Source organism: Myotis yumanensis, unplaced genomic scaffold (genome assembly GCF_028538775.1).
Source record: "Myotis yumanensis isolate MYYU_CA2020_CCGP unplaced genomic scaffold, mMyoYum1.0.hap1 SCAF_10, whole genome shotgun sequence".
In the NCBI taxonomy this organism is placed as follows: Eukaryota; Metazoa; Chordata; class Mammalia; order Chiroptera; family Vespertilionidae; genus Myotis; species Myotis yumanensis.
Window position 1 is genome coordinate 81,244,482 of NW_027223761.1, and position 25,942 is coordinate 81,270,423.

The following is a 25,942-nucleotide window of genomic DNA, read 5'->3' on the forward strand; positions in this document are numbered from 1 at the left end:
CCCAGCCAGCACCCTCTCACAATATGGGATCCCTCTCATAATCCAGGACCACTGGCTCCTAACCACTTGCCTGCCTGCCTGATCGCCCCTAATCACTCGCCTACCTGCCTGATCACCCCTAACCACTCTCCCTGCCTGCCTGATCACCCCTAACCACTCGCCTGCCTGCCTGATCGCCCCTAACCACTCGCCTATCTGCCTGATCACCCCTAACCACCTCTGCCTTGGCCCCTGCCACCACAGCTTCATCCGAAGGACGTCCGAAATGACGTCAGGAAGGTTGTTCAGCTGTCTGGTTTAATTAGCATATTATGCTTTTATTATTATAGACTAGAGGCCCGGTGCACAAAAATTTGTGCACTCGGGGGGGAGAGGGGGTCCCTCAGCCCGGCCTGTGCCCTCTTGCAGTCTGGGACCCCTCAGGAGATAACGACCTGCTGGCTTAGGCCTGCTCCCGGGTGGCAGAGGGCAGGCCCAATCCCTAGGTGCAGCCCCTGGTCGGGCTCAGAGCAGGGCCGATTGGGGGGTTGAGGCACCGCCCCCTGTCACACTCAAGGCAGGGTAGATGGGGAAGTTGCGGTGCCACCCCCTGCCACGAAAAGAGCAGGGCCGATCAGGGGGTTGGGGTGCTGCCCCCTGTCATGCACAGAGCAGGGCCCATCAGGGGGGTTGGGGCTCCGTACCGTGTCACACACAGAGCAGGGTCCATCAGAGGTTTAGGGAGCTCCCCCTTGTCATGCACAGAGCAGGGTCAATCAGGGGTTTGGGGAGCTGCCCCCTGTCACACACAGAGCCGCAGGGCAATCAGGGGGTTTGGGTGCTGCCCCCTGTCACGCTGATCCCGCGCCTCCGCTGATCCCGCCCGGCAGGGTCACAGATCCAGGTCCCAGACCACAGACAGCCTTGCCTGCTGCCGCCTGCCTTCAGTATGCAAATTAGCCGCTATCTTGTTGCTTCAGGGTGGGGGTCCCTGGGCCAGTCTGGGTGCCTGGCCAGTCTGGGTGAGGGGCTGAGGGCCGTTTTCAGGCTGGCGGGCGACTGAAGCTCCAAACCTCTCCTTTTTTTCTTTTTTTTTTTATTCTGGCATTTATTTACCTTCTATGGCTGTCACTGGAGCTGAGAGCCGGCTTTCTCTCTGAGGCTCAGCTGAAAGCATGTTTCTGGCCTTTGTTTTCTGTATTCAAAACAATTTTGCGACTCCAGCTCTGAGATCCCGGCTGACTGACAGGAGGTTTCTGGGGTTTTGTTTATCTTCTATAAATGTTACAATGTTTCCAACTGAAGCTCAGAGGCCGGCAAGGCAGGCGGGGAACGTTGGAGTCCTCTGTCACTGAAGGAAGCAAGCCTCCCTGTTCGCATCAGCTGCCTGGCTGCCTGCCGCCATCTTGGCTGACAGTTAATTTGCATATCTCCCTGATTAGCCAATGGGAAGGGTAGCGGTCGTACGCTAATTACCATGTTTCTCTTTTATTAGTGTAGATAGATTTACTTCTTTTTCAATGGTTTCATGGTATTCCTTCTGTAAGTTCACATTAATTTAATTTCTCAATCTAATGACTGTGTCATTCTTTTTCCTCTTTAATTTTTAAGAACTCTATGTAGCTCTGGCTCAGTTGGTTGGAGTGTCATCCTGTGCACCAAAAGGTTGCTGGTTCGATTCCCAGTCAGGGCACATACCTAGGTTGTGATCCCTGGTGGGGGCATGTATAGGAAGTGGCTGATCCATGTGTCTCTCATCTCTCATCTCTCATCTCTCCCTCCCCTTCCCCCTCCTCCTCCCCCTCCCTCTCCCTCTCCCTCTCCCCATCTCTCTAAAATCAGGGAAGCATATCCTCGGATGAGGACTAAAAAAATTTAAAAGCTATATACTGGTGATATTAGCCCAATGTTTGCAAGCTCTCTGTATGTTAATTTATATAACAAAAAGTAAGTGCTCTAAATATATGCAGGTCTTTAGAAAAATAATAAAAGAAAAAATAAATGCCATATTGTATATGTAACCCTTTTACTCTCAGGTCTTTTACTGACTGCAAATGTTCGTTTATTATTCATCTTTTCAAGAGTTCACCTGTATTTGGCTAACTTCATAAACCTGAGGAGACTACAGCATTGGCAAATGACCTGAAAACTGTCTTGATACGATATGAAGACAAGTTGGCAGCCATTCATCTGGCAGCTCAGAATCTCTCATTAACAATACAAGCCAGAGAGCCAAATTAAAGCTTAAAAGAGAGCACTGTGCAAAGCAAGGCTGGAAAGTATGGCAATTCTTACAGGCTAATAAAACCTTGGGTAAGAAAGGTAATCTTGCAGAATTCAGTTATAAGAATACCTGTAAGTTAACTTCTTGAGAAAGGTCAGCCTGAGAAGCCCTCTAATCATTTAAAGATTATTTATTTTTTAAAAGTGAGGTCAAGATCCTTAGCTGATTTGGCTCAGTGGATAGAGTGTCAGCCCACAGACTGAAGGATCCCAGTTCGATTCCAGTCAAGGGCATGTACCTCGGTTGCAGGCTCAATCCCCAGCCCTGGTTGGGGTGGGTATGGGAGACAACCAGTCAGTGGGTCTCTGGCACATCGATGTTTCTCTATCTATCTCTACCCCTCCAGCCCACTCTCTCTAAAAAAAGAAATCAATGGGGAAAAAATATCCTCAGGTGAGGATTAATTAAAAAACCAAGTGAGGTCAAGAAGTTTACTCAGCCTATCAGACAGGAAGGAAGCAAAGGTTAGACACCCCTCAGTTTGCCGATACAGGTCTTCAGGCAACACCAGAAAGCTTTCACAAGTTTGCTTCTGGGGCACAATGCAGTCGTAATTCAACCTAATTTAGTCTGATAAATTTCAACAAGTCTGCTCTGTGGATCTAGTTCATTTCATTATGTGAATGCTTGATGCCAGAGAAGAGCCCTAAGCTCTAGCCTTAACCACACATACCAATATCACAACATGATTTCTTCTGGGCCGGTAACCATTGACTGCAGACCAACAGCAGCAAATGCACCGAGTGGGGGCATGGCCCGCAGAACCAGGTGATGGCTGCTCTAGCAGAAAGCACTGAACCGGATGGCTCTATGCAGAGGCACAGCTTGTGGCTGCCAACACAATGCAACTTGAGAAGCACCAGAGCCCCACCTCTTCCAAAATACCACTTCCACCAGCCTGCTACGGCAAGATCCTCCTCTCCTATTTGCCTTGGGATTCCAGCAATTACAATCATTTTTTTATGATGGCATGGAATACTCATGTTTCTTGGGAAGGCAAGAAAACTAAATTAGAAGTCTCTCCCATTACACAGCCTCGATCTCTTGGTTATCAAAATAATCAAATGCTAGCCCTGGCCAGTTTGGCTCAGTGGATAGAGCGTCGGCCTGCAGACTGAAGGGCCCCGGGTTCAATTCTGGCCAAGGGCACATGCCTGGGTTGCAGGCTCGATTCCCAGTAGGGGATGTACAGGAGGCAGCCAATCAATGATTCTCTCTCATCACTAACGTTTCTATCTCTCTCTCCCTCTCTGAAATCAATAAAAATACTTTTAAAAAAGAAAAAGTAAATAATCAAATGCTACCTTAGAAAAGTAAAAACTAAGTCAGGACGCTACTAGAATAGAAAAGAGGTAGGTTCTGACTGATATAAAAAGCCATACTTAAAATATCCTTTGCCATCATAATCATAACATTATCACAGAAATTAGTATTTAAATAATGTTATAAAAAATAATGTTGCCCCAGCCAGTTTGGTTCAGTGGATAGAGCACCAGCCTGCAGACTGAAGAATCCCAGGTTTGATTCTGGTCAAGGGCATGTACCTTGGTGGCAGGCTCCTCCCCGGCCCTGGTTGGGGCGCGTGCAGGAGGCAACCAATCGATGTTTCTCTCACATCGATATTTCTCTCTGTCTCTCCCTCTCGCTTCCACTCTAAAAATCAATGGAAAAATATCCTCGGTGATCATTAAATAATAATAATAATGTTATATTCATCTCAAGCTTTTCATCTCTCAAAACTCTCTGTTCCTTTTGAGTTTTCCATTCTGTTTTAGGATTCTGACCTAAATAAGTTCTCATCATCTTCTGTCTTTTTGTGTAATTTTTACTAAGAATGGCACCAAGTTTTAAAGAACAAGTTGTCTGGGTGGGATGGCCTTAGTAGTAAATAGCCAGAGGACACCTGAGTACTGAGCAGGGGGATAAAACGGTGGGGAAAATAGTAGGATGAACACACTAACACAGAAACAAAACAAGCTGCAGATATTCACCACCGGCCTCTTTTCCTAAGGCTGGTTTTTGTTGCCATACAATCAGCCACTAGGGTTTCCTACCTGGTAAAGCCTGATGATATGTGGGTGGCAAAGCATTTTCATAATTTGAACTTCCCGGAATATCTTCTTCAAGTTTTCTTCATCTAGCTGGCTCTTGTCTATGATCTTGATAGCAACCTGACAACAGGGGAAGAAAATTTCTGCTGCATCATTAAAAGCAGTTTACTAAGGAAAATTAAATTTACTTTAAAATATTATATTGCCCAAAACACAAGTTGCCACTATTTTGTTTACAGAATGTCAATGAAGAAAATGAATTTACTTTTTGGAAAAAGATAGGAAATTGATTTTTAGCAAGTTTGTCTCAGGTACAGACTCAAAAGCTAACGAGTCTTCTGCCATGTCTTAAACTGCTTCTACAGTAAACCCCGTGGCAAAGTACTTCCTTACTCCATAGATGTAGTTTCAGTCTGGGCACATTTAGGCTTTGACGCAGAGAATGACATGTAGGGCCTCTTATTAAGAAAATGAACTTATACCGTAAGCACAGGTGACTTAGTAAGGTTCAACCAGGAATTCCAAAGGGGCGTTCCATGTCTCCCCAGGTGCTTGCATCGCTCCATATGGTGGCGACGCAGCAGTAACCATATACTGTACTGAAGACTGTCTGTGCGTCACGCATAATTCTTAGTGCTTTGCAAGTACTAACTCATTTAAACCTCATAACACCCTGTATTATTATTAACCTTGTTTCACAAATATGGAAACTGAGACAGAAAGAGATTACATTTATATGTGTAGGTCCAGGATTGAAGCCCAGGTGGCTTAGCTTTGGAGTCAAATTCTTAACGATAACGTTATAAAAATCTGAAGATCTTCATGTACTGTATATATTGCTTTAGCATAAAACATCTTTTTATTTTGCTCATTATTCTGAAGATACCCAGCAGCATAAAAATTTTAAAACAATGAAAGATGGACTTTTAAAAAAATCTACTAAATCTAAATCTAAACATGCTCTTTATGCTTAGTGAAATATTCAAAATATTGTGGTGCCCCCAAATGTCTCCATATGTCAGTATCAATGACTCAATCAGTATGTAATCAATGAATATTAGTTGGATTAAAGACCAGAAGTGGGTAAATTCTAGCCCCTTTCAATTCTTAAAATTCTATGATGCTAAACACTGGGAGAGGTAAAGAAAACTCATACTTATTTACACAAAAACGAGAAACCAGGGAAGCAAACTATCAATATAAAAATATTTAGCCCAGAGAAAGAGATTGTGTGGGACTCCAGCTGGGAGATGATCTAACATGTGGAGACCAGCGTGATGAACTGAGCGTGGAGCGCTTCCCTGCGAGAGGGGACCCTGAGAGACAGGCACAGGCAGCCCTTAGCTCCATTCAGAGAGCAGTCAAGCCTGCCTAACGAAAGAATGGAATAAAATGAGCTGGGGTAGCTTGAGCTACAAAGATTCATCAGCCACAACTTCAAGGAGCTCACAAGTTAGTAGGAAAAGAAATATGTGAAACAAACAGTACAGTGTTAGAAATGCAATCAATAAAGCTTTGTACAAGGTATAATGTAGCACAGAGTATAGAGTATGACCTTTACCTGGGAGGAAGGAAGCAGACATAAGGAAAGAATTCACAAAGAAGGCATAACTTGGGAAAAAACTGGGATAGGCAGAGGGAGGGTAAAGAATTTTATGAGGGGAAATAGCAGAATCATTAACAAATCTCAGCAGCTGTTTGATCTCTTATAAGAAGTCTTGAACCATATGACCGTGACCACTAGCATTTCCACTTCTCTTCACTACTGCACCAAATCACATACAAGACCTTAACTCTGGCAACTGGTCTGGCATCTGTGCCTGGTTCTTTAAGAACAGTTCCCAAAACAAAGAAATCATAGTACACAAAGTCCTTTTATAGAATAAATACCTGGTCTTAATAGTAATTAGTTACTAATAAAATCTTATCATGAATAGCACATTATCGTTTACAGAATACTTTCATATAGAGGGTATCCCCAAAAAATGTATACACATTTGATAGCTGATAGTTCGATTGATGTGTCTTTCTTTTAAGATTTAACCCATTGGAATTAATAATTATTCAAAGTATATATACATTTTGGGGGGAACACCCTGTATATAATAAGCTTAGAAACTTGCAGACATACTAGGAAATTGGTTACAGGTTGTGGGTAGGTGACAATGGACACCTCCAGTCTCAAGGAAGCTCATTTATTTACCTCAGAAAAAATATTACCATGTTCTGTGTGCTGCTATGCACAAAAGGTTAGAAAGCACAACTAGGATTTATTGATCATCGACTGTCCAAAGACTGGCCCTGAAATCCCTTCTTCTGTCCATGCCTACAATGGATATCAGAAAAAGTAACAGAGGATTGGGGGAGGGGGTGGGGGAGGAAGGAGGGTCTACAGTGCAGCTGACAATATTTTTGTGCTTTTTCGCCCCAGAGAGTACTAGGTCACACTGGAATTGGGAGCGTCACACCGTGGACTCATTCTGAATTTCATGGCCTCCTGAGGAAACGGGACACACATAAGGTAAACAGCAAACCAAACCCAATCATCTATGAGAACAAAGTTAGCGATTAAGATCTTATAACATACACGAGGCCAGTGATGGCGAACCTTTTGAGCTCGGCATGTCAGCATTTTGAAAAACCCTAACTTAACTCTGGTGCCATGTCACATATAGAAATTTTTTGATATTTGCAACCATAGTAAAACAAAGATTTATATTTTTGATATTTATTTTATATATTTAAATGCCATTTAACAAAGAAAAATCAACCCAAAAAATGAGTTCGCGTGTCACTTCTGACACGCATGTCATAGGTTCGCCATCACTGCACTAGGCACTTAATAAATAAACACATTACCAAGAAAGCATATATTTCTTAAGTTTGCCTGCTTTACATAAAACGCTTTTATCTTGCAAAGAGCATGATTTTTGTAAATTGACACTAATATTAATTAAGCATGGCACTGTATCAAATATGTGGCTAAACAAATACAGAGTATAGGAGTCCTTATGAATTCCTCTACCCGATATATATTTTTTTATTGACTTCAGAGGGGGAGAGAAAGGGAGAGATACAAACATCAATGATGAGAGAGAATCACTGATCAGCTACCTCCTGCATGCCCCCACTAGGGCTCAAGCCCACAACCCGGGCATGTCCCCTTGACTGGAATCAAACCTGGGGCACTTCAATCCACAGGTCGATGCTCTATCCACTGAGCCAAACCAGCTAGGGCTACCCAAAATATTTCCATTCAACAAATCAATGAACAAAACAAGTACTTTACCAAAGAGATTCAAACTTTAAAAGAGAACCAATCAGAAATCTCGGAAATGAACCAAGCAATTAAGGGGATTAAGAGTGAGCTACTGCCAGGCTGGTGCGGCTCAGTGGTTGAGTGTCGAACTATGAACCAGGAGGTCAGGGTTCTATTTCCGATCATGGTACATGCCTGGGTTACGGGCTCAATCCCTAGTGGGAGTGTGCAGCAGGCAGCCAATCAATGATTCTCTCTCATCATTGATGTTTCTATTCCTCTCACCATCTTCCTTCCTCTCTATAAAATCAATAAAAAAACACATATTAATAAAAAAAAAAAAAGAGTGAACTACTGAGCATAGAAAACAGAGCCAACCAGATGGAGGAAAGAATTAGTGATATCAAGATAGGAATCTAGGAATGACACAGAGGGAAGAAGAGAGAGACCTGAGCATAAAGAAAAATGAAAGAGCTCCATGAGAATTATCTTAGTCCAACAGAAAAAGCAATATTAGCATAATAGGCATTTTGGAAGAAAATGAGAGGGAGAAGGGAATGGAGAGTCTATTCAAGCACATAGTGGACAAAAGTCCAAACCTATGAAAGAACTAGAACCTTGAATCCAAGAAGCAAACAGAATACCTAGTTACCTCAATCCAAAGAAGCCCTCTCCAAGGCACTTCTCCAGGGTAGTGAAGAACTGGGGCGGGAACCGGGTGAAGGGGGCCAATGGGGGGGGGGGGGGGGGGAGAATATCTGTAATAGTCTCACCAATGAAGATTTTTTAAATTAAAAATAAATAATAAGTTAAAAATGACAGGGTGAAAGAAGAAATAAAAGGTGAGATCAAAATATATATAAACAAATGAGAATGACAATACAACATATCTAAACTTCTGGGATGCAGCAAAAGCAGTAATAAGAAGGAAGTTCATAACATTACAGGCCTATCTCAAGCAACAAGAGAAATCCCAAGTAAATAACCTAACATCACATCTTACAGAACAAGAAAAAGAAGAACAAAAGCAACCCAAAGTCAGCAAAAGAAAGAAAATAATTTAAAAATTAGAGCAGAATTTAATGAAATAGAGAACAAAAAGACTATATAAAAATTAATAAAACAAAGAGCTGGTTCTTTGAAAAGATTAATAAAATTGACAACCCACTGCCTAGACACACTAAGGAAAAAAGGGAAAAGACTCATATAAACAAAGTAAAAAATGAGAGAGAAGTCACCACAGACATCACAGATATGCAAAGGATCATACTAGAATATTATGAAAGATTATATGCCATCAAATTCATTAACCTAGATGAAATAAATACGTCCCTAGAACTATATAACCTTCCTAGACTAAATCATGATGAATTGGAAAATCTAAATAGAACAATAAACAGAGAGGAAATTGAAACCATAAAAACCCTCCCAAAAAATAAAAGTCCAGAACCAGATGGCTTCACCAATGAATTCTACCAAACGTTCAAAGAAGATTTAAAACTGATTTTTCTCAAACTCTTCCAAAAAAATTGAAAAAAGAGACAATACTTCCTAACACACTTTATGAGGCCTATATAACCCTGCTATCAAAACCTGGCAGGATAACACAAAAAAAGAAAACTACAGACCAATATTCGATGAATACAGATGCAAAAATCCTAAACAAAATACTAGCAAATTGAATACAACAGTACATAAAAAAAATAATACATCACGATCAAGTGGAGTACATTCCAGGAGCACAAAGATAGTTCAACATACACAAATCAAGCAATGTAATACACCACATTAACAAAAGAAATCATAAAAATCATACGATCTTATCAATAAATGCAGAAAAAGCATCTGATAAGATACAGCATCCATTTATGATTAAAACACTCAATAAAATAGGAGTAGAAGGAAAGTACTTCAACATAATAAAAGCCATATATGATAAACCTTCAGCTAATACCATACTCCATGGTGAAAAACTCATCTTTCCTCTAAGATCAGGAACAAAACAAGGATGTCCATTCTCATCACTGCAAGTCATAGCCAGAGCAGTAAGGCAAGAGAAAGAAATAAAAGGCATCCAAATAGGTAAGGAAGAAGTCAAACTGTCACTTTTTGTGGACAACATAATTCTGTATATAGAAAACCCTAAAGACTCCACCAAAAAATATTGGAAACAATAAACAAATATAGTAAAGTTGCAGCATACAAAATCAATGTACCAAAATCCATTGCTTTCCTGTATACAAACAACAAAACTTTCAGAAAAAGAAATGACAAAACAATTCCTTTTGCAATTACAACCAAAAGAATAAAATATATAGGAATAAACTTAACAAAGAACATGAAAAACCTACATACTAAAAATTACAAAGCATTATTAAAAGAGACTGAAAAAGATACAACTAAATGGAAAAATATTCTAGGTTCATGGATTGGAAGAATCAACTTTGTTAAAATGGCCATATTACCCAATGCAATCCCCATCAAAATCCCAATGCCATTTTTTAAAGAGAGAGAACAAGAAACAATCAGATTTGTATAGAACCACAAAAGACCTCGAATAGTCAAAACAGTCCTGAGAAAAAAGAACCAAGCTGGAGATATCCTGCAACCTGCCTTCAAATTATACTACAGAGCTATGACATCAAAACAGCATGATATTGGCAGAGAAACAGACACACAGATCAATGGAACAGAATAGAGAGCCCAGCTATAAAACCACATGTATATGAACAGATAATTTTTGACAAAGGAGCCAGAAACACACAATGGAGTAAAGATAGTCTCTTCAATAAATGGTGCTGGGAAAACTGGAAAGCCACATGCAAATGAATGAAACTGGATTACAGTTTCTCCCCATGTACAAAAATTAACTCAAAATGGATCAAAGACCTAAATATAAGACCCAAAGCAGTAAGTTACATAGAAGAAAATATAGGCACCAAACTTATGGATCTTGGTTGTAGAGAACATTTTATGAACTTGACCTCAAAGGCAAGGGAAGTAAAGGCAAAAATAAATGAATGGGACTATATCAAACTAAAAAAGCTTCTGCACAGAAAAAGAAACTGACAACAAAACAAAGAGGCAGCCAGCTAGATGGGAGGTGACATTAGCAAACAGTAGCTCCGAGGACCTGAATAGAGGACCTGAACATACACACCCCTCCCAAGACCTACGAACAGCCAATAGATACATGAAAAGATGTTCAACCTCACTGGCAATTAGGGAAATACAAATCAAAACTACAGTGAGCTACCACCTCACACCTGTTAGAGTGGCCATTATAAAAAAGACAAGCAATAACAAGTGTTGGAGAGGTTGTGGGAAAAGGGAACCCTCGTTCACTGCTGGTGGGAATGCAGACTGGTACAACCATTATGGAAAGTGGTCTGGCAATTCCTCAAAAAATTAAAAATAAAGCAACCATATCATATGTTTACCACCCCAAGTGAAGTCTCCTTCCCCCCTATACCTTCTATCTCCCTCATCCCTCAGGCAATCACCATACTATTGTCTGTGCCCATGAGTCTTTCTTTTTCCCTTTGCTTAATCCCTTCACCAATCTTACCACCCCCAGCTCCCTCCTGTCAGACAAGCTATCAATTTGTTCTCTGTATACATGTCTGTCTCCACTTTGTTAGTTTTATGTTGTTCATTAGATTTCACATATGATCAAAATCATATGGTACTTGTCTTTTCTGAGTTATTTTATTTAGCATAATGCTCTCCAGATCCGTTCATGCTGCTGCAAAAGGTAAGATTTCCTTATTTTCTTACAGCTGAGTAGTATTCCATTGTGTAAATGTACCAAGGCCTTTTTACCCATTCATGAACTCATGGACAACTGGGATGCTTCCAAATCTTAGCTATTGTAAATAACACTGCAATGAACACAAGGGTGCTTAATATTCTTGCAAATTAGTGGTTCAGATTTCCTTAGATAAATTCCTGTAAGTGGAATACCTGGGTCATAAGGCAGTTCTATTTTTAATTTTTTAAGGTAACTCCATACTGCTTTCCACAGTGGCTGTGGGAATATGCATTCCCACCAACAGTGCACAAGGGTTCCCTTTTCTCCACATCCTTGCCAACACTTGTTTGTGGATTTATTGATTACAGCTATTCTGACAGGTGTGAGGTGAAATCTCATTGTCACTTTATTTTGCTTTTCTCTGATTAGTGACGTGGAGCATCTCTTCATGTGGCTATTAGCCTTAGTTTTTGCCTCCTTAGTCCTCTTTGGAGAAATGTCTATTTAAGTCCTTTTGTCCAATGTTGTTTATTTGTTTGTTTTTGGTGAATTTTGTAAGTTCTTTATAAATTTTGGATATTAACGCCTTGTCAGATGTATTATTGGTGAATATGTCCTCCCATTCAGTGGGTTGTCTTTTCATTTTGTTGATGGTTTCAACTCCTGTGCAAAAAATTTTTAATGTCACCCCATTTGTTAATTTTTTTCTTTTGTTTGCCTTGCCTGAGATGTATCAGAAAAAATATTGCTGAGAGAAATGTCTGAGATTTTACTGCCTATGTTTTCTCCTAGGATTTTTATGGTTTTGAGTCTAACATTTAAGTCTTTTCTTCTTTTTGACTGTATCCTTGATTCTGTAAGGTGGTGGTCTAGTTTCTTTTCTTTTCTTTTTTTTTTTTTTTTGCACTTATCTGTCCAATTTTCCCAACACTATTTACTGAATAGTCTATCTTCACCCCATTATATGTTTTTGCCTCCTTTGTCAAATATCAGTTGACTATAAAGGCATGGGTTTATTTCCAGGCTCTCTATTCCATTGGTCCATATGTCTGTTTTTATGCCAGTTCCATGCTGTTTTGATTATTATGACCTTATACTTTGAAATCAGGTAGCATGATTCCTACAACTTTGTTCTTCTTTCTGAAGATTGTTGTGGCTATTCGGTGTCTTTTGTGGTTCCATATAAATTTTTGGAGTACTTGTTCTAGTTGCTATCTTGCTAGGAATTCTATTGAATCTATCGATTGCTCTGGGCAGCATGGACATTTTAATGATGCTAATTGTTTCTGTCCATGAACACAGTATGTGCTTCCACTTACTTGTATCTTTTTTTAAATTTTATTTTAGAAAGAGCAGAAGAGAGAGAGGGGAGAGAGAATAACATCAATGTGAGAGAGAAATATTGATCAGTTGCCTCCCACACGTGGCCCCACTGGAATTGAACCTACAACCTGAGTACGTGCCCTGGCTGGAATCAAAGCGGCATTTCAGTGTACAAGGTGACGCTCCAAACAACTGAGTCACACCAGCCAGGGCTATTTGTATCTTCTTCAGTTTCTTCTGTCAGTGTCTTATAATTTTCCTAGTACAGGTCTTTTACATTCTTGGTTAAATTTATTCCTAGGTATTTTATTATTTTTCAAGCAATTGTAAATGGGAATGTTTTCTTAGTTTCCCTTTCTGATGGTTGATGGTTTATTGATACATAAAAATAAAAATAATTTCTGGATATTTCTTTTGTATCCTGATACTTTATTGAATTCATTTATCAGTTCTAGTAGTTTTTTGGTGGAATCTTTAGGGTTCCCTATGTACAGTATCATGTAATCTGCCAATAACAACAGTTTTACTTCTTCCTTTCCAGTTTGGATGCCTTTTATTTCTTCTTGTCTGATTGCTGTGGCTAGGACTTTCAGTATTATGTTGCAAAAGAGTGTAAAAGAAAACATCCCTGTCTTGTTCCCAATCTTAAGGGAAATACTAGTAGGCTTTGCCCATTAGTGTGATGTTGACTGTGGGTTTCTCATATATGGCCTCTATTATGTTGAGGCATTTCTCTCTAGTCCCACTCTGTTGAGCTTTTATCATACTAGTAAATGAGTGCTAGAGTTTATCACATGCTTTTTCTGCATCTATTGATATGATCACATTGTTTTTTCCTTCATTCTGTTTATTTAGTATATCACGTTTATTGAATTGTGGATACTGTACCAACTTGCAATCATGTGTATGATCTTTTTAATGTATTGCCAGATATGGTTTGCTAATGTTTTGTTGAGGACTGTAGCATCTATGTTCATCAGGGATACTGGCCTATAATTTTTTTTCTTTGTAGTGTTGTTATCTGCTTTTGGAATTAGGATAATGCTGGCCTCATAAAATGAGCTTGGAAGTCTTCCCTCCAATTGATTTTTTTTTTTTTTTTACTAGTTTGAGGATAGATGCTAATTATTCTTTAAAATTTGGTAAAATTCACCTGTGAGGGCACCCAATTCAGGATATTTGTTTGTTGTTAGTTTTTTTGTTTTGCTTTGTTTTTATTACTGCTTCAATTTCAGTAGTTGTAGTCTGTCTATTCAGATTCTCTGATTCTTCCTGATTCATTTTGGAAGACTGTGTATTTCTAGGAATTTACCATTTCTTCCAGATTGTCCAATTTGTGGGCAGATAGTTGTTTGTAATATTCTTACAATCCTTTGTACTTCTTTGGTATCAGTTGTTACTTCACCTCTTTCATTTCTGATTTTCTTTATTTGGGTCCTCTCTCCTTTTTTTTCCTGATGAGTCTGGTTAAAGGTCTGTAAATCTTGTTTATCTTTCCAAAGAACCAGCTCTTGGTTTCATTGATATTTTGTATTGTGTTTTATCCTCTATTATTTCATTTATTTCTGCTCTGATCTTTGTTATTTCCTTTTTTCTACTCACTTTGGGCTTTGTTTGCTGTTCTTTTTCAAGTTTCTTTAAGTGTATAAATTAGATTGTTTACTTGATATTTTTCTTGTTTCTTGCGATAAGCCTTTAATGCTATGAATTTCCCTCTCAGGACTTCTTTCACTGTTCCATAGATTTTGGGTTGTTGTGTTCTCATTTTCATTTATTTCAAGGTATCTTTTAATTCTTCCTTGATCTCATTGTTAGCCAATTCACTGTTTAGCAACATGTTATTTAGCCTCCAAGTCTGTGTGTTTTTAGTTTTTTCTTGCGATTGATGTCTAGTTTCAAGCATTATGGTCAGAGAAGATGCTTGATATAATCTCAGTATTCTTAAATTTAATGAGACTTGTTTTGTGTACTAACATATGGTCTAAATATGTAAAGCAAATCTTGATGGACATAAAGAAAGAGATTGACAGTAATACTAGTACAGTCAGGAGATTTTAACACCTACTGACAACAATGGATAGATCTTCCAGAGAGAACTCAACAAGGATACAGTGGCCTTAAATGACACACTAGATGGGATGGATTTAATTGACATCTTCAAAGCATTTCACCCCAAAGCAGAATATATATTCTTTCCAAGTGCACATGGAACATTTTCTATGAGAGACCACATGTTGGAAGATGCTTTGAAAAGAGAGGCGGATTGGGCAGAAAAGCATTAGCAAGATGCAAAAGAAAAGGGTCAGCACTAAATGGTTTAACAAGTAAGTTCAAAATAGCTTCTAAAGAAGTCAATATCTAAGAAAACAGTACAAGGAAAGAATGATGATTGTTTTTTAAATAAAATAAAAGCAGGCAGCAGAAGTTATTCCAAGGAAAAATTTTAACTTATGTTGGGAAATTAACCTATGGAAAGTGAAATATTCCTTGCAGAGAAGATTAGACAATGTGGACAAAGAACTTTGCAGTGGGCTGAATTGTTTGGTTAAAAGGAGGCAGAAAGCTGAATGCATTTCAAGATGAATTTTCTTAATGAAGTCTATGTTACTCTTTCCTGGAGTGCCAGGTCACAGGTAAAAATAACAGCCTCACAGGACTGTGCTCTTCCAAAGAACAGCATTTATCAGGGAGCCTGTGTACTGTTAAGCACATTTAAATGCAGCACCTAGAACACTCAACACATTTTAAAGCACCAGCAGGAAAGAGAGCTAACGTCAATTGGCACAGCATAACTTTCTTAAACTTCCCCAGTGAAGATTTATTGCATTGTGTATCTTGTTCACTATACAATGGTAGTGTTGTTCTTGCTGAACACAGTTAGCAACAGTTCATATTTTAAACTGTCTTCAATTAAATTAATATGGCCCAAGGCCTAATAATATATCCTACAGTAGCAGAGTTTGAGTGAACCAAGGAAACACAGTCACATTTGAAAAACCATCCTAAATTCCTCCTCTTTTATCTCCCAGTTATTTGGTAATGAAGTCTAAGGAAGCAATTTCCATTATCAGATAGCATCTTACCCTTCCTATTGCTAAACTCTTATATCTTAGATGCCAGTAGTGTGAGTTAATTGTCAAGACATACATCTTGTCAAACCATTCATTTCTAGTCTGAATGGTTATGACACCACACTGGGCTGTCTTCTCTATGGCAACCCAGAGTTAAAGAGCCAGCTTCCCTGTGTCTATCAGGAACCCTGTGTCACGTACCTTCTGAGGGGTTTTCCTAATCACAGTTGTACAGGTTGTTAATATGGAGAACTTAATATGAGTTCTTCATATTAAGAAGTCATCACATTTTCAAATCAAATATTTTATTTCCATAATAAATGTTTGCATTTCATGTGCTAAACAGTAAAATTTAAGTAACTTCAATTGCTCCCTTGGAAAGTCTAATGGTAAACATTAATTTTCAAATATCTGATATTTATTTTAAGGATGGGAGTGAATCAATTGATAAATAACACTATCATAGAAAATAAAAAACTACTTCATTAAAATATAGTATATGGATTACTATATATCATATGTACATTAATATTTCTCACATTACATGTTAAAAACACAACTATATGATGTATATGCTTAAATAACAGTTAATATTTAATAAGATTGTCCATCCTTCCCCTTAGCAGGATTGCATACATTGCAAATTCTGACCTATGATAGTTCTAAATTGACATTCCTATACAAGGCAAGAATTTCACTTTAAATTTTTAACCATTAAAATAATTTTAATCATTTAATTTAATCATTTGACTTATTAAGCAAAAATCAACTTATTACACTATTGAGCCCTCCTTTGATCTAATGACAATATTACTTTTGAGAAATTAATGACCCCCAATTAACTATCAGAGACCCAAAAGACTCTCCAGACATCAGCTATAGTTTCATTTGAAAAGATTTGCATAAATCTTTTTAGAAAAATAACAGACCCTGAGAAACTCCATGTAGAAAATCACAAGGATGAGATTTATGACATGAGAAAATGAATGGAGAATGTAGACTGCTGGAAGGAACTAAATGTTAATTGATAATAACTTCATGCTAAAAATAATTATCCCTCCACATTTAAAAGCCCTCTGGAATTTTCCTGAGGTCTCTGGGTCAGAGATTTCTATAGAGATCACATTGGCATTCTTTGGAACACAGTCAGAGAAAACCCCTCCAGCCTAGCTGGTGTGGTTCAGTGGTTGAGCATCAACGTATGAACCAGGTGGTCACAGTCAGGGCACATGCCCAGGTTGCGGGCTTGATCCCCAGTGTGGGGCATGCAGAAGGCAGTCGATCAATGGTTCTCTCTCTCATCATTGGTGTTTTTCTCTCTCTCCCCCTCTCCTTTCCGTTCTCTGAAATCAGAAACAATGTCAATAACAATAACAATAAATCAAATCAAATCAAAACAATAAATCAATAACAATAAATCAAATGTAATTTTCTGAATAGAATATGGCACAGAATAAAGAGCTCAGTGTAGGGAAGAAAAAAAAACTAACATATACACTAGCAGAATCTTTTCCCCTCTGAAAAAATTCTCGTAGAAACTTTAATACATAAGTCAGGAAGAGAAAAAGAGCCTCTTCTTGCTAACCCTGGGTTCAGAGACAGACAAAACTCTTTAGAACTCTAAGGCTCAGAAGGACTATTTGGAAATTGTCAGGAGAGCAAAAAGAGCACTGAATTGAGAGGTGGGATCTAGAGTTCAATTCTCAAATCCATTTCTAAGAAATGTTTGTGACCTTGGGCCAATCACCTTACCTCTCATAGTCCTCAGTGAACTCACCTATTAAATAAAAGGTGTGCCTGTTTGTGACTTGAAAGCAGAGTTATCAAAACAAGGCTATACTGATTCCTAATTAGAACTCTGAGAGATTATTTGGGTTTGCCTTTAAATATACGTGGGGAAATTTCTAATATGTGGGACAGGAACCATGTGTTAGAGTCTTCAAAGAAAAATAAATGTAGGAAGTTCTGACCCTCATCTCCCTAAATCTCTGGTTTTTAACCAAAAAAGGATAAAGAAAGCTAGAGTTTCTTTGTCCTTTGATTCCTCCAAAGTAGGTCAGGTCTGTGTGTAATTATTGGGTTTCATATTCCTTAAGAAAAGGAAGAGATGTCAATGCATGAGGATTTTTAATAAATAGCAGACTCTGGCAAGAGAGTACCTCAGCTGCTGACCAAAAAATAAACGAAGAAATAGCCTTTTGTTTTGAACAATAGTAAACCAATTCTAAGACAGAATAAGAGGCGTGATTTCTTATTCTAAGGCTACAGCCATTAAACTTGAACTTGTAGATAAATACTTCAACTTTCATCTTCTTCTTAGGCATGCTCCCTATTTAACAAGATTGACATAAAGAAACTGAAAAACTTAAAAATATACCTACTGGAGGGTTTTACATGCAAGAATACCTATCAAACGTTTAAAAAATAATATGTGCATTATCAAAATTATTTCCTTAGAAAAGAATCCCTATAGGGTTCCTTTCAACAACATGCTCATCGAAATTTTTACTGTGAAATATGTCCCACCTCAAGGTACCCGCTATCCTAAAACTTATGTTGTAATTCCTTTACTTTTCTTACAATCTTACCATATAAGTATCACCAGACAATATATTATTTAGATTTGCCTACTCTTAAACTTTATGAAAATAGGATTATATTATTATGTTAACTGTCTTTTTTATCCTTATTATAGTTATAACTAGAGGCCCGATGCACGAAAATTTGTGCACTCAGGGGGTCCCTCAGTCCTGCCTGTGCCCTCTCACAGTCCAGGACCCCTCGGGGGATGTCCCCCTGCTGGCTTAGGCCCACTCCGGGCCTAAGCTGGCAGTCTGACATCCCTCTGGCAGCCCGGGAGCCCTAGAGGGATGTCCGACTAACAGCTTAAGCCACAGTCTGACATCCTTAGCATTGCTGAGGAGGCGGGAGAGGCTCCCGCCACAACCGCCACATTCACAGCCATCAGCCTGGCTTTTGTGGCTGAGTGGAGCTCCCCCTGTGGGAGCGCACTGACTACCAGGAGACAGCTCCTGCGTTGAGCATCTGACCCGTCATGGTCAGTCATGTCACAGCGACCAGTCGTACCCCATAGTTCCGCTGTTAGGGTCAATTTGCATATTACCCTTTTATTACATAGGATATTCCTCCATGAAGGATTAATGTAGTGTTACCTAATTTGCTTCATGCTAAAGAGTAATCCTTTTATGAGCATACCAAATTTATTTATTGCTTTATAGTTGGTAAGATACTTGAGTTGTTTATATATCTAGCAATTAAGAACAGTGCTTTAAGTATTTTTGTATATGTCTTCTGGGCCATGAGTGCAAGAGTTTCACTAAGGTTACTTAGGAATCACTTGTAAAGTCAAAATGGTTGGACCCAACCGTGAGACTCTTTCCACTGTTCTATATCATCTCCAACAACTGTTATTTTTTCATTTTTCCCAGTCTGGTGTGGATGAGAAACAAATAGTTACTCACTGTTTTGTTTTGTTTTTTAATGTGCTTTTATTTATTTTTGAGGGAGAGAGGAAGGGAGAAGGAGAGAGATAGAAACATCAATGAGAAACACTGATCGGCTGCCTCCTCCACGCCCCCTACTGGGGATCAAGCCCACAACCCAGGCATGTGCCCTGACTGGGAATCGAACTGCAATCTCCTGGTGCACAAGACAACACTCAATTCACTGAGCCACACTGGCTGAGCATTACACACTCTTTTAATATGCATTTCCTCAATTATTAAAAAGTTGAGGATCTTCTCATATGATCATGGAACCATTTGTTTCTGCATCTGTGAAATAAACTTATTCATGAGTTTCCTATTTCCTTTTTTCCTATCTTTTCTTAATTTGATAAGTTCTTTAATATTCTGGTTAACAAACTTGGTCAGTACATCTTCTCAAGTTTGGCTTATCTTTACCCTGTTTTTATGGAGTCGTCATCTTTTTTTTTAGTAAATTTTTTATTAAACTATAACATATACACAGAAATGTGGCTGAATTATAATCCACATACACAAAAGCAATTTCAGGTTCTTAATAATTATGGAGAATGTAAGAGAAAGATCAAAAAATCTAAGAACTACTAAATCAGAAATATATGGTATCTTGTCATCTTCTATGTCACTAAAATTCTTATGTCCCAGCTCTTCTTTTTCTGTAGTAAATTCTGGAAATTTTCTTCAGATCTATCTGTCTTCCAGTCCACTCTTCAATTCCACCTAATCTGATCATCAGTCCACCACTGTTTTTCATTTACGGTTTTTTTCTTTCTAGAAATGCTACTAGAAGAGATCTTCTTTAACATCTTCCTCATCAATTTTGTAGTTCTCTTCATCTGTTTTAATCCCCTCCTTTATTTCTTTTAATATCTATAGTCTTTTCAAGACTGATATTTACTGCTGGTGTTTCATTTATCTATCACTGTGTAACAAACCACAACAAAACTTAGTGGCTTAAAATAACCACCACTTATTTTGCCCACAAATGTGCAATTTGTCCAGGGCACTGAACGGACTGCTTGTCTCTGCTCCCTGTGGCATCACCTGGGGCAGCTGCACAGGAGTTGGAGGGCCCACTTGCAGGGCTGGCAAGCCAGCACTGGCTGTCGGTGGGGAACTGAGTTGGTGCTATGGACCCTGCATGGGATTATTCACAGCATAGAAATGGGTTCAGGAAAATATGGAAGAAATGTGGGCATTTGTATGTCTTAGCCTCAGAAATTACATAATAGCACTTCTGTATAATCTTTGGGTCAAAGCAGTGACAAAGGCCTGCCCAAGTTTTCTGGAACAGAACAGATTCTAGTCTGTGAATAGTGAGGTTCTACAAGAGCACATGTGGTGGAAATATGGTGACAGCCATCACTGGAAAACACAATCTGGCCCTAGCTGATTTGGCTCAGTGGATAGAGCGTCGGCCTGCTGACTAAAGGGTCCCAGGTTCAATTGCGGTAAGGGGCATGTACCTTGGTTGTGGGCGCATCCCCAGTAGGGGGGTGTGCAAGAGGCAGCTGATCGATGTTTCTCTCTCATTGATATTTCTAACTGTCTATCCCTCTCCTTTCCTCTCTGTAAAAAACTCAATAAAATATATTTTTTTAAAAAGAAGAAAACACAATCTGTCACATCTAACTCAGTTGCTTATTCTCTTGAGCAAATTCACATTTCTTGCAACTTTATGTATAGAAATTCTGTCAGGCAGGTCTATAAAGTGTGTTTCAAATCAGAGATTTGAATTTGATTCTCCCAGACACTGGGAATCACAACCAACTGGCGTACTTTCAGCTTAGAGGTTTCTGAGCCTCACGGTAATATGGAATCTGGTTGCAAATCCATGTGAGTGCAGGCATCTGCGTAGGCAGTTTCAGGGGAGACTTTCCGCCACCTCTACCAGACCCAAGACGTTAGCAAACAGTCATCTTTATGCCGGGGCATCTTTTATCCTACTCATCCACTGAGGGAGTCACCTTTCTGGGACCAGTCTCCAGCAGGACCTCCCATTCTGCTTGGACACTATTCTTTTATTCTGACCCTTCCCTTTTGCTCTAATCCAGCGTTTCTCAACCTGTGGGTCGTGACCCCTTTGGCGGTCGAATGACCCTTTCACAGGGGTCGCCTAAGACCATCCTGCATATCAGATATTTACATTATGATTCATAACAGTAGCAACATTACAGTTATGAAGTAGGAACGAAAATAATTTTATGGTTGGGTCACAACATCAGGAACTGTATTTAAAGGGCCAGAAGGTTGAGAAGCACTGCTTTAATCCATAAGAAACCCTCAGGATTAATACCACCTTCAGTGCATACTCTACCTTATGAAATCATGCTGTCCAGTCCTTCAAGGTCTTTAATTGCTTTTCTTACATGAGCGCCAGCATGTTACATATATTGTATATGTATTCACATATTTTTTTTCTTCCATTTAAAAATGTTCTGACCAGACACGGGAGTCTCTCTGCACATCTAACCTATCACATTACTAAATAGAATTACTCATCATTCATTTTAAGCTATTTCTCTTATTTAAAAGTTATAATTTCAGGAATACAACTATATTTTTACAAGGCAGCTATGTAAAATAGCGTATATCACTTAGATGAAGTGATTTGGAAAATGTCTATAATTAATACTAGTACACTTCCTATAAGCAAATAATCTGAGTGGACTTAAACTTATTAGACACAGTAACTTCTGCCCTAGGCTCTTCATATCCTTTAAATTCTATTGATGTCTGTGTGCCCCTGTACATATTTTAAACATAGTTTAACACTGTACCACAAAAAGGGAAATTTTATTGATTTAAAGGAAAAGAAAAGGGGGGAAAAAACCTATTTCTAGAGCCAGTGTTTTAAGGTTTAAAAAAAAAAAAAAAAAGATGCCCTGACCGGTTTGGCTCAGTGGATAGAGCATCGGCCTGCGGACTGAAAGGTCCCAGGTTCGATTCCGGTCAAGGGCATGTACCTTGGTTGCGGGCACATCCCCAGTGGGAGGTGTGCAGGAGGCGGCTGATCGATGTTTCTCTCTCATGAATGTTTCTAACTCTCTATCTCTCTCCCTTCCTCTCTGTAAAAAATCAATAAAATATATTAAAAAAAAAAAAAGACGGGTTCAAGGTCTTGTAAGAAGAGATAAATTCAAGTTCTCTTCAGCAAAATGAAAATGAATTAAGTGGACTTTCACATGCATTTTTTAAATAAACATTCTTACTGTAAATTACACTCAAGGCTCAAAGGAAGCAGGAGCAGCTCATGAAAAGAAAGAGAGCTGTAAGATGCCAGGGACAGAGCCTTTAAATGTTAGCTCTCCCCGCCACACTGAGAGCAATGGTAGGTTACCAATTACCATCTTCTCAAGAAGATGACAGCAAACATATCCCAGAGGAGAAAAGGCTGTTCCAACTATTAGTCAGCATAGACAGGATTAAATTGATTTTAGACTGAGAGAGGAAGGGAGAGAGAGAGAGAAAGAAACATTGATGTGAGAGAGAAACATCGATCAATTGCCTCCTGTACATGCCTGACAGGGGATCAAGCCCGCAACCTTTTGGTGTACTGGACCACACTCCAACCAACTGAGCCAAACCCAGGGCTATTGTGCTTCATCTTATGCAATATGATCTTTCAAGCTCAGCCTGCTCAACATCAGCAGTCCATGAAGAGAAAATCACATGGAAGCAAATTCCACCAGGTAATTTACCCTATAAATGGCATACATTTCCAGATTCTTCCTCTTTGCTCTCTTTACTTCTCTCTGGGTCACAACAGAACTTGACAGAGGTTAGACTTTACTATGTATAAAGTCTGCAGCCCAGATTAGAAAGCCCAGCAAAGTATGCATTTGGCACAGGCAAAACGGTTGCTTTGTGCACTTTTGGGTTTGCTAACTTAGGATATCTACAGTTTCAAAAATGTGTCTAAGACTGTTGAGATGAAAAAGGTCACATAGAGCCCAACACAGGCTTCCAAGTCTTCTGAGACCATTCTCTTCATCCCAAAAAGCTACCAAGGCCATTAGGCAATCTGTGGTTTCTTTTCATAATTAAAGAAATTAATAGCTTTGAATATAAAATTTAGGTAACTTTACTCTGAGGTATTCTCCTAGTCTGGATCTTAGTGTTTAGAACCCGAAAGTACCAGTTACCAGACTCCCAAACCAGAATCTATAAGAAGTACTTTCACTCATTAGCAATCTTTCTTCATAGCACAACTTCAAAAATACCTTTTGTGTTTTCTACTTATGGAAAGAGTGTGCAACAAACCTGACCCCTATTGTATAGTATTTTGTACATGCCATGTTGTTAAATTCATCTATATTGCATTTCATCTCACACCTTGCTAATTTTTTCTTAATATTAAAATCAAAGAATTATGCATCCTAACAAGGTAGAGAGTGAGTACACAGGATACACTTAGCAAATGAAATATTATGAAATTTAAAAGGGTTAAACCTGGAAGAAGGAAATGCTCCGCCTGAATTGTAAGTAAATCCAATATATGAAGACTGGGGAGGAGGGGAACACAGTTACATTCCACAGTTTTAGCAATGTCAACCTAATCCCTAACACAGTAACAAGTAATAAAGATATTGATATAAATTAATTACAGCCTAGAAATTAAATACTTGATCTTACTGGATGAGTTTATCCTTATAAATTTATAAGGGTTTGCTTGTCCATCTGGGCATTAAAATGCTAGTTGGTACAAAGGTTCAGTTATAATTTAATCTGCTATGGTCTGCTTTATATCAAACTCTTTTGGCCTCCCTCCATTTGCTCAACTATACCTTTGAAAGGACCTTCATGTATGTCCAATAGAAACAAACAAGAAACTAAAGCTTGCATTTATTATTCTAAGAAAACTAGGGTTTTCTTTTTATAAAATTTACATCTATTTAGAGCAATAATGAACACACATAAAGAGATGCTAGAGGAAATTAAAAATGGTGGTGGAGTAAGTGCAAGTTATACTGCCACTCTCCCAGGATCAAACTGTAAATACAACTAAAATACAGAAAACCACCCTGAAAAATTAACTAAAGATTAGCTGGAGAGAACCCTGATGACCAAGGATGGAAAGTGGAGACCCCATAGAGACTGGTAGAAAATGCAGAGATGAGAAATGGGTGGCCAGGCTCCCACAGACAGCAGCTAAAAGTCCAGAGGGATATCTCAGCTGTGGCAGGTTCCCACTGAAAACTCTAGGGTCTAAACCCTAAGCTGGGTTCCCCAGTCCAGAGCACCAAAACTGAGAAAGGTGCCCACATAATATCTGGCTTTGAAAAGAGATGCTGTCTGTCAGTGAGAGACAGCTGGAAATACAGCCATCCTCTTAAAGGGCCAATGCACAACATTTCATGTGCAGCCACTCACCTTGGGCTCTGGCAGAGGGAGGGCAGAATGGACTGGAGCTGTGTGAGGAGAGTCCAGGGTTGGGGGATCTGGGGTTGGAGCTCGGAGGGCAGACACCCCAGTTTCCTGTGCTCAGTCATTCCCTAATGCTGCGGAGGAATCTTTCTCTGACCAACCTTTGCTATCCAGGCGGTTTTTGCCGGGGGGGTGGGGGGGGGGGGGGTAGTTGCTGCTCCCTATTGGAAGAACACTCACCCCACACTGTGATGGATTGCCTGAGGCCAATCAAGACTGATAACAGTGAGACTGCAGGCAGAGGCAGGTCTTTGGAGGCTGTGAATCTTTACCTGATCTTCTTCTGGACCTGAGGCTAGGAAAAGCAGACACTGCTGCACATCTTGGTCCTTTCCAAAGGCATCCAGCTCCAGCAGAGGGAGACACAAGCTGTGGATTGCTAATAGCGCCCAATAGAGTACTCAGGGCCAGGGAGAAACAGCATCTGACATTGTCCTGCACTAGAGGTTGGGAGTTGTAGCAGATCTGCCTAATACAGAAACACAAATCCAAACAGACAGCCAAAATGGGGAGGCAAAAAACAACCCCCAAATGAAAGAACAAGAGAATTCACCAAAAGAAGAAATGAAATGGAGATATGAAATTTATCTGATTTAGATATCAGAATGACAGCAAAGATGCTCAACAGCATGAGAAAAAAAAATATAGTAACTATGAAAACAGAACAGGCAGAAATAAAGAATAACATAGCACTAATAAAGAACACACTGGAAGAAATACACAGCAGATTAGGGGAGGCTAAGGATCGGATCAGTGAATTAGAAGACAGGGTAGAAAAAAAAAATCATTCAATCAGAGAACCAAAAAGAAAAAACAATTTAAAAAAAACAGCAGGACAACTTAAGGGAGGTGTGGGACAACAATGAAAAGTAACAACATTCGCATAACAGGAGTGCCAGAAGGAGAAAAAAGTGAGCAAGTCTGCAAAGCTCTTTATTTCACTGACTATTCTGAATGATAGTCTTGCTGGATAGAGAACATGCTTGAAGAAATAATGACAGAAAACTTCCGTAACCTACAGGCCAGAAGGTAATGGCTTGCAGTACTCAAGGTAATGAAAAGCAAGGATATGAAACCAAGATTATTAAAGGGTGTCCCAAAATTCATGCAAGAAGTAATTTTGATAGAAAACACAGGTTTATAATTAAAAATTAAAAATTGATTCATAAGGTATACAGTATAGGGTTATGTATGGAATAGCATATCGGGTAAAGGGATTATCATGTCGCAATAGCGAGCACCATTAACTGTTATTGCCTGAGCAGCCACATTTTCAAAGAAGAATGTTCCGATG

At 39.1% G+C, this 25,942-nt stretch overlaps 1 protein-coding gene across 3 annotated transcripts in view; it reads right to left on the reverse strand.

Annotated features, from left to right (window-relative positions):
* The window catches only part of SIK3 (SIK family kinase 3), a 287,717-nt gene that overhangs the window by 151,778 nt on the left and 109,997 nt on the right, over positions 1-25,942 (reverse strand). For all 3 annotated transcript variants that reach the window (XM_070426105.1, XM_070426103.1, XM_070426104.1), the window contains exon 2: positions 4,318-4,434. In XM_070426105.1, the coding sequence (XP_070282206.1) occupies positions 4,318-4,434 (117 nt within the window). The remainder of the gene's footprint in view (positions 1-4,317; positions 4,435-25,942) is intronic.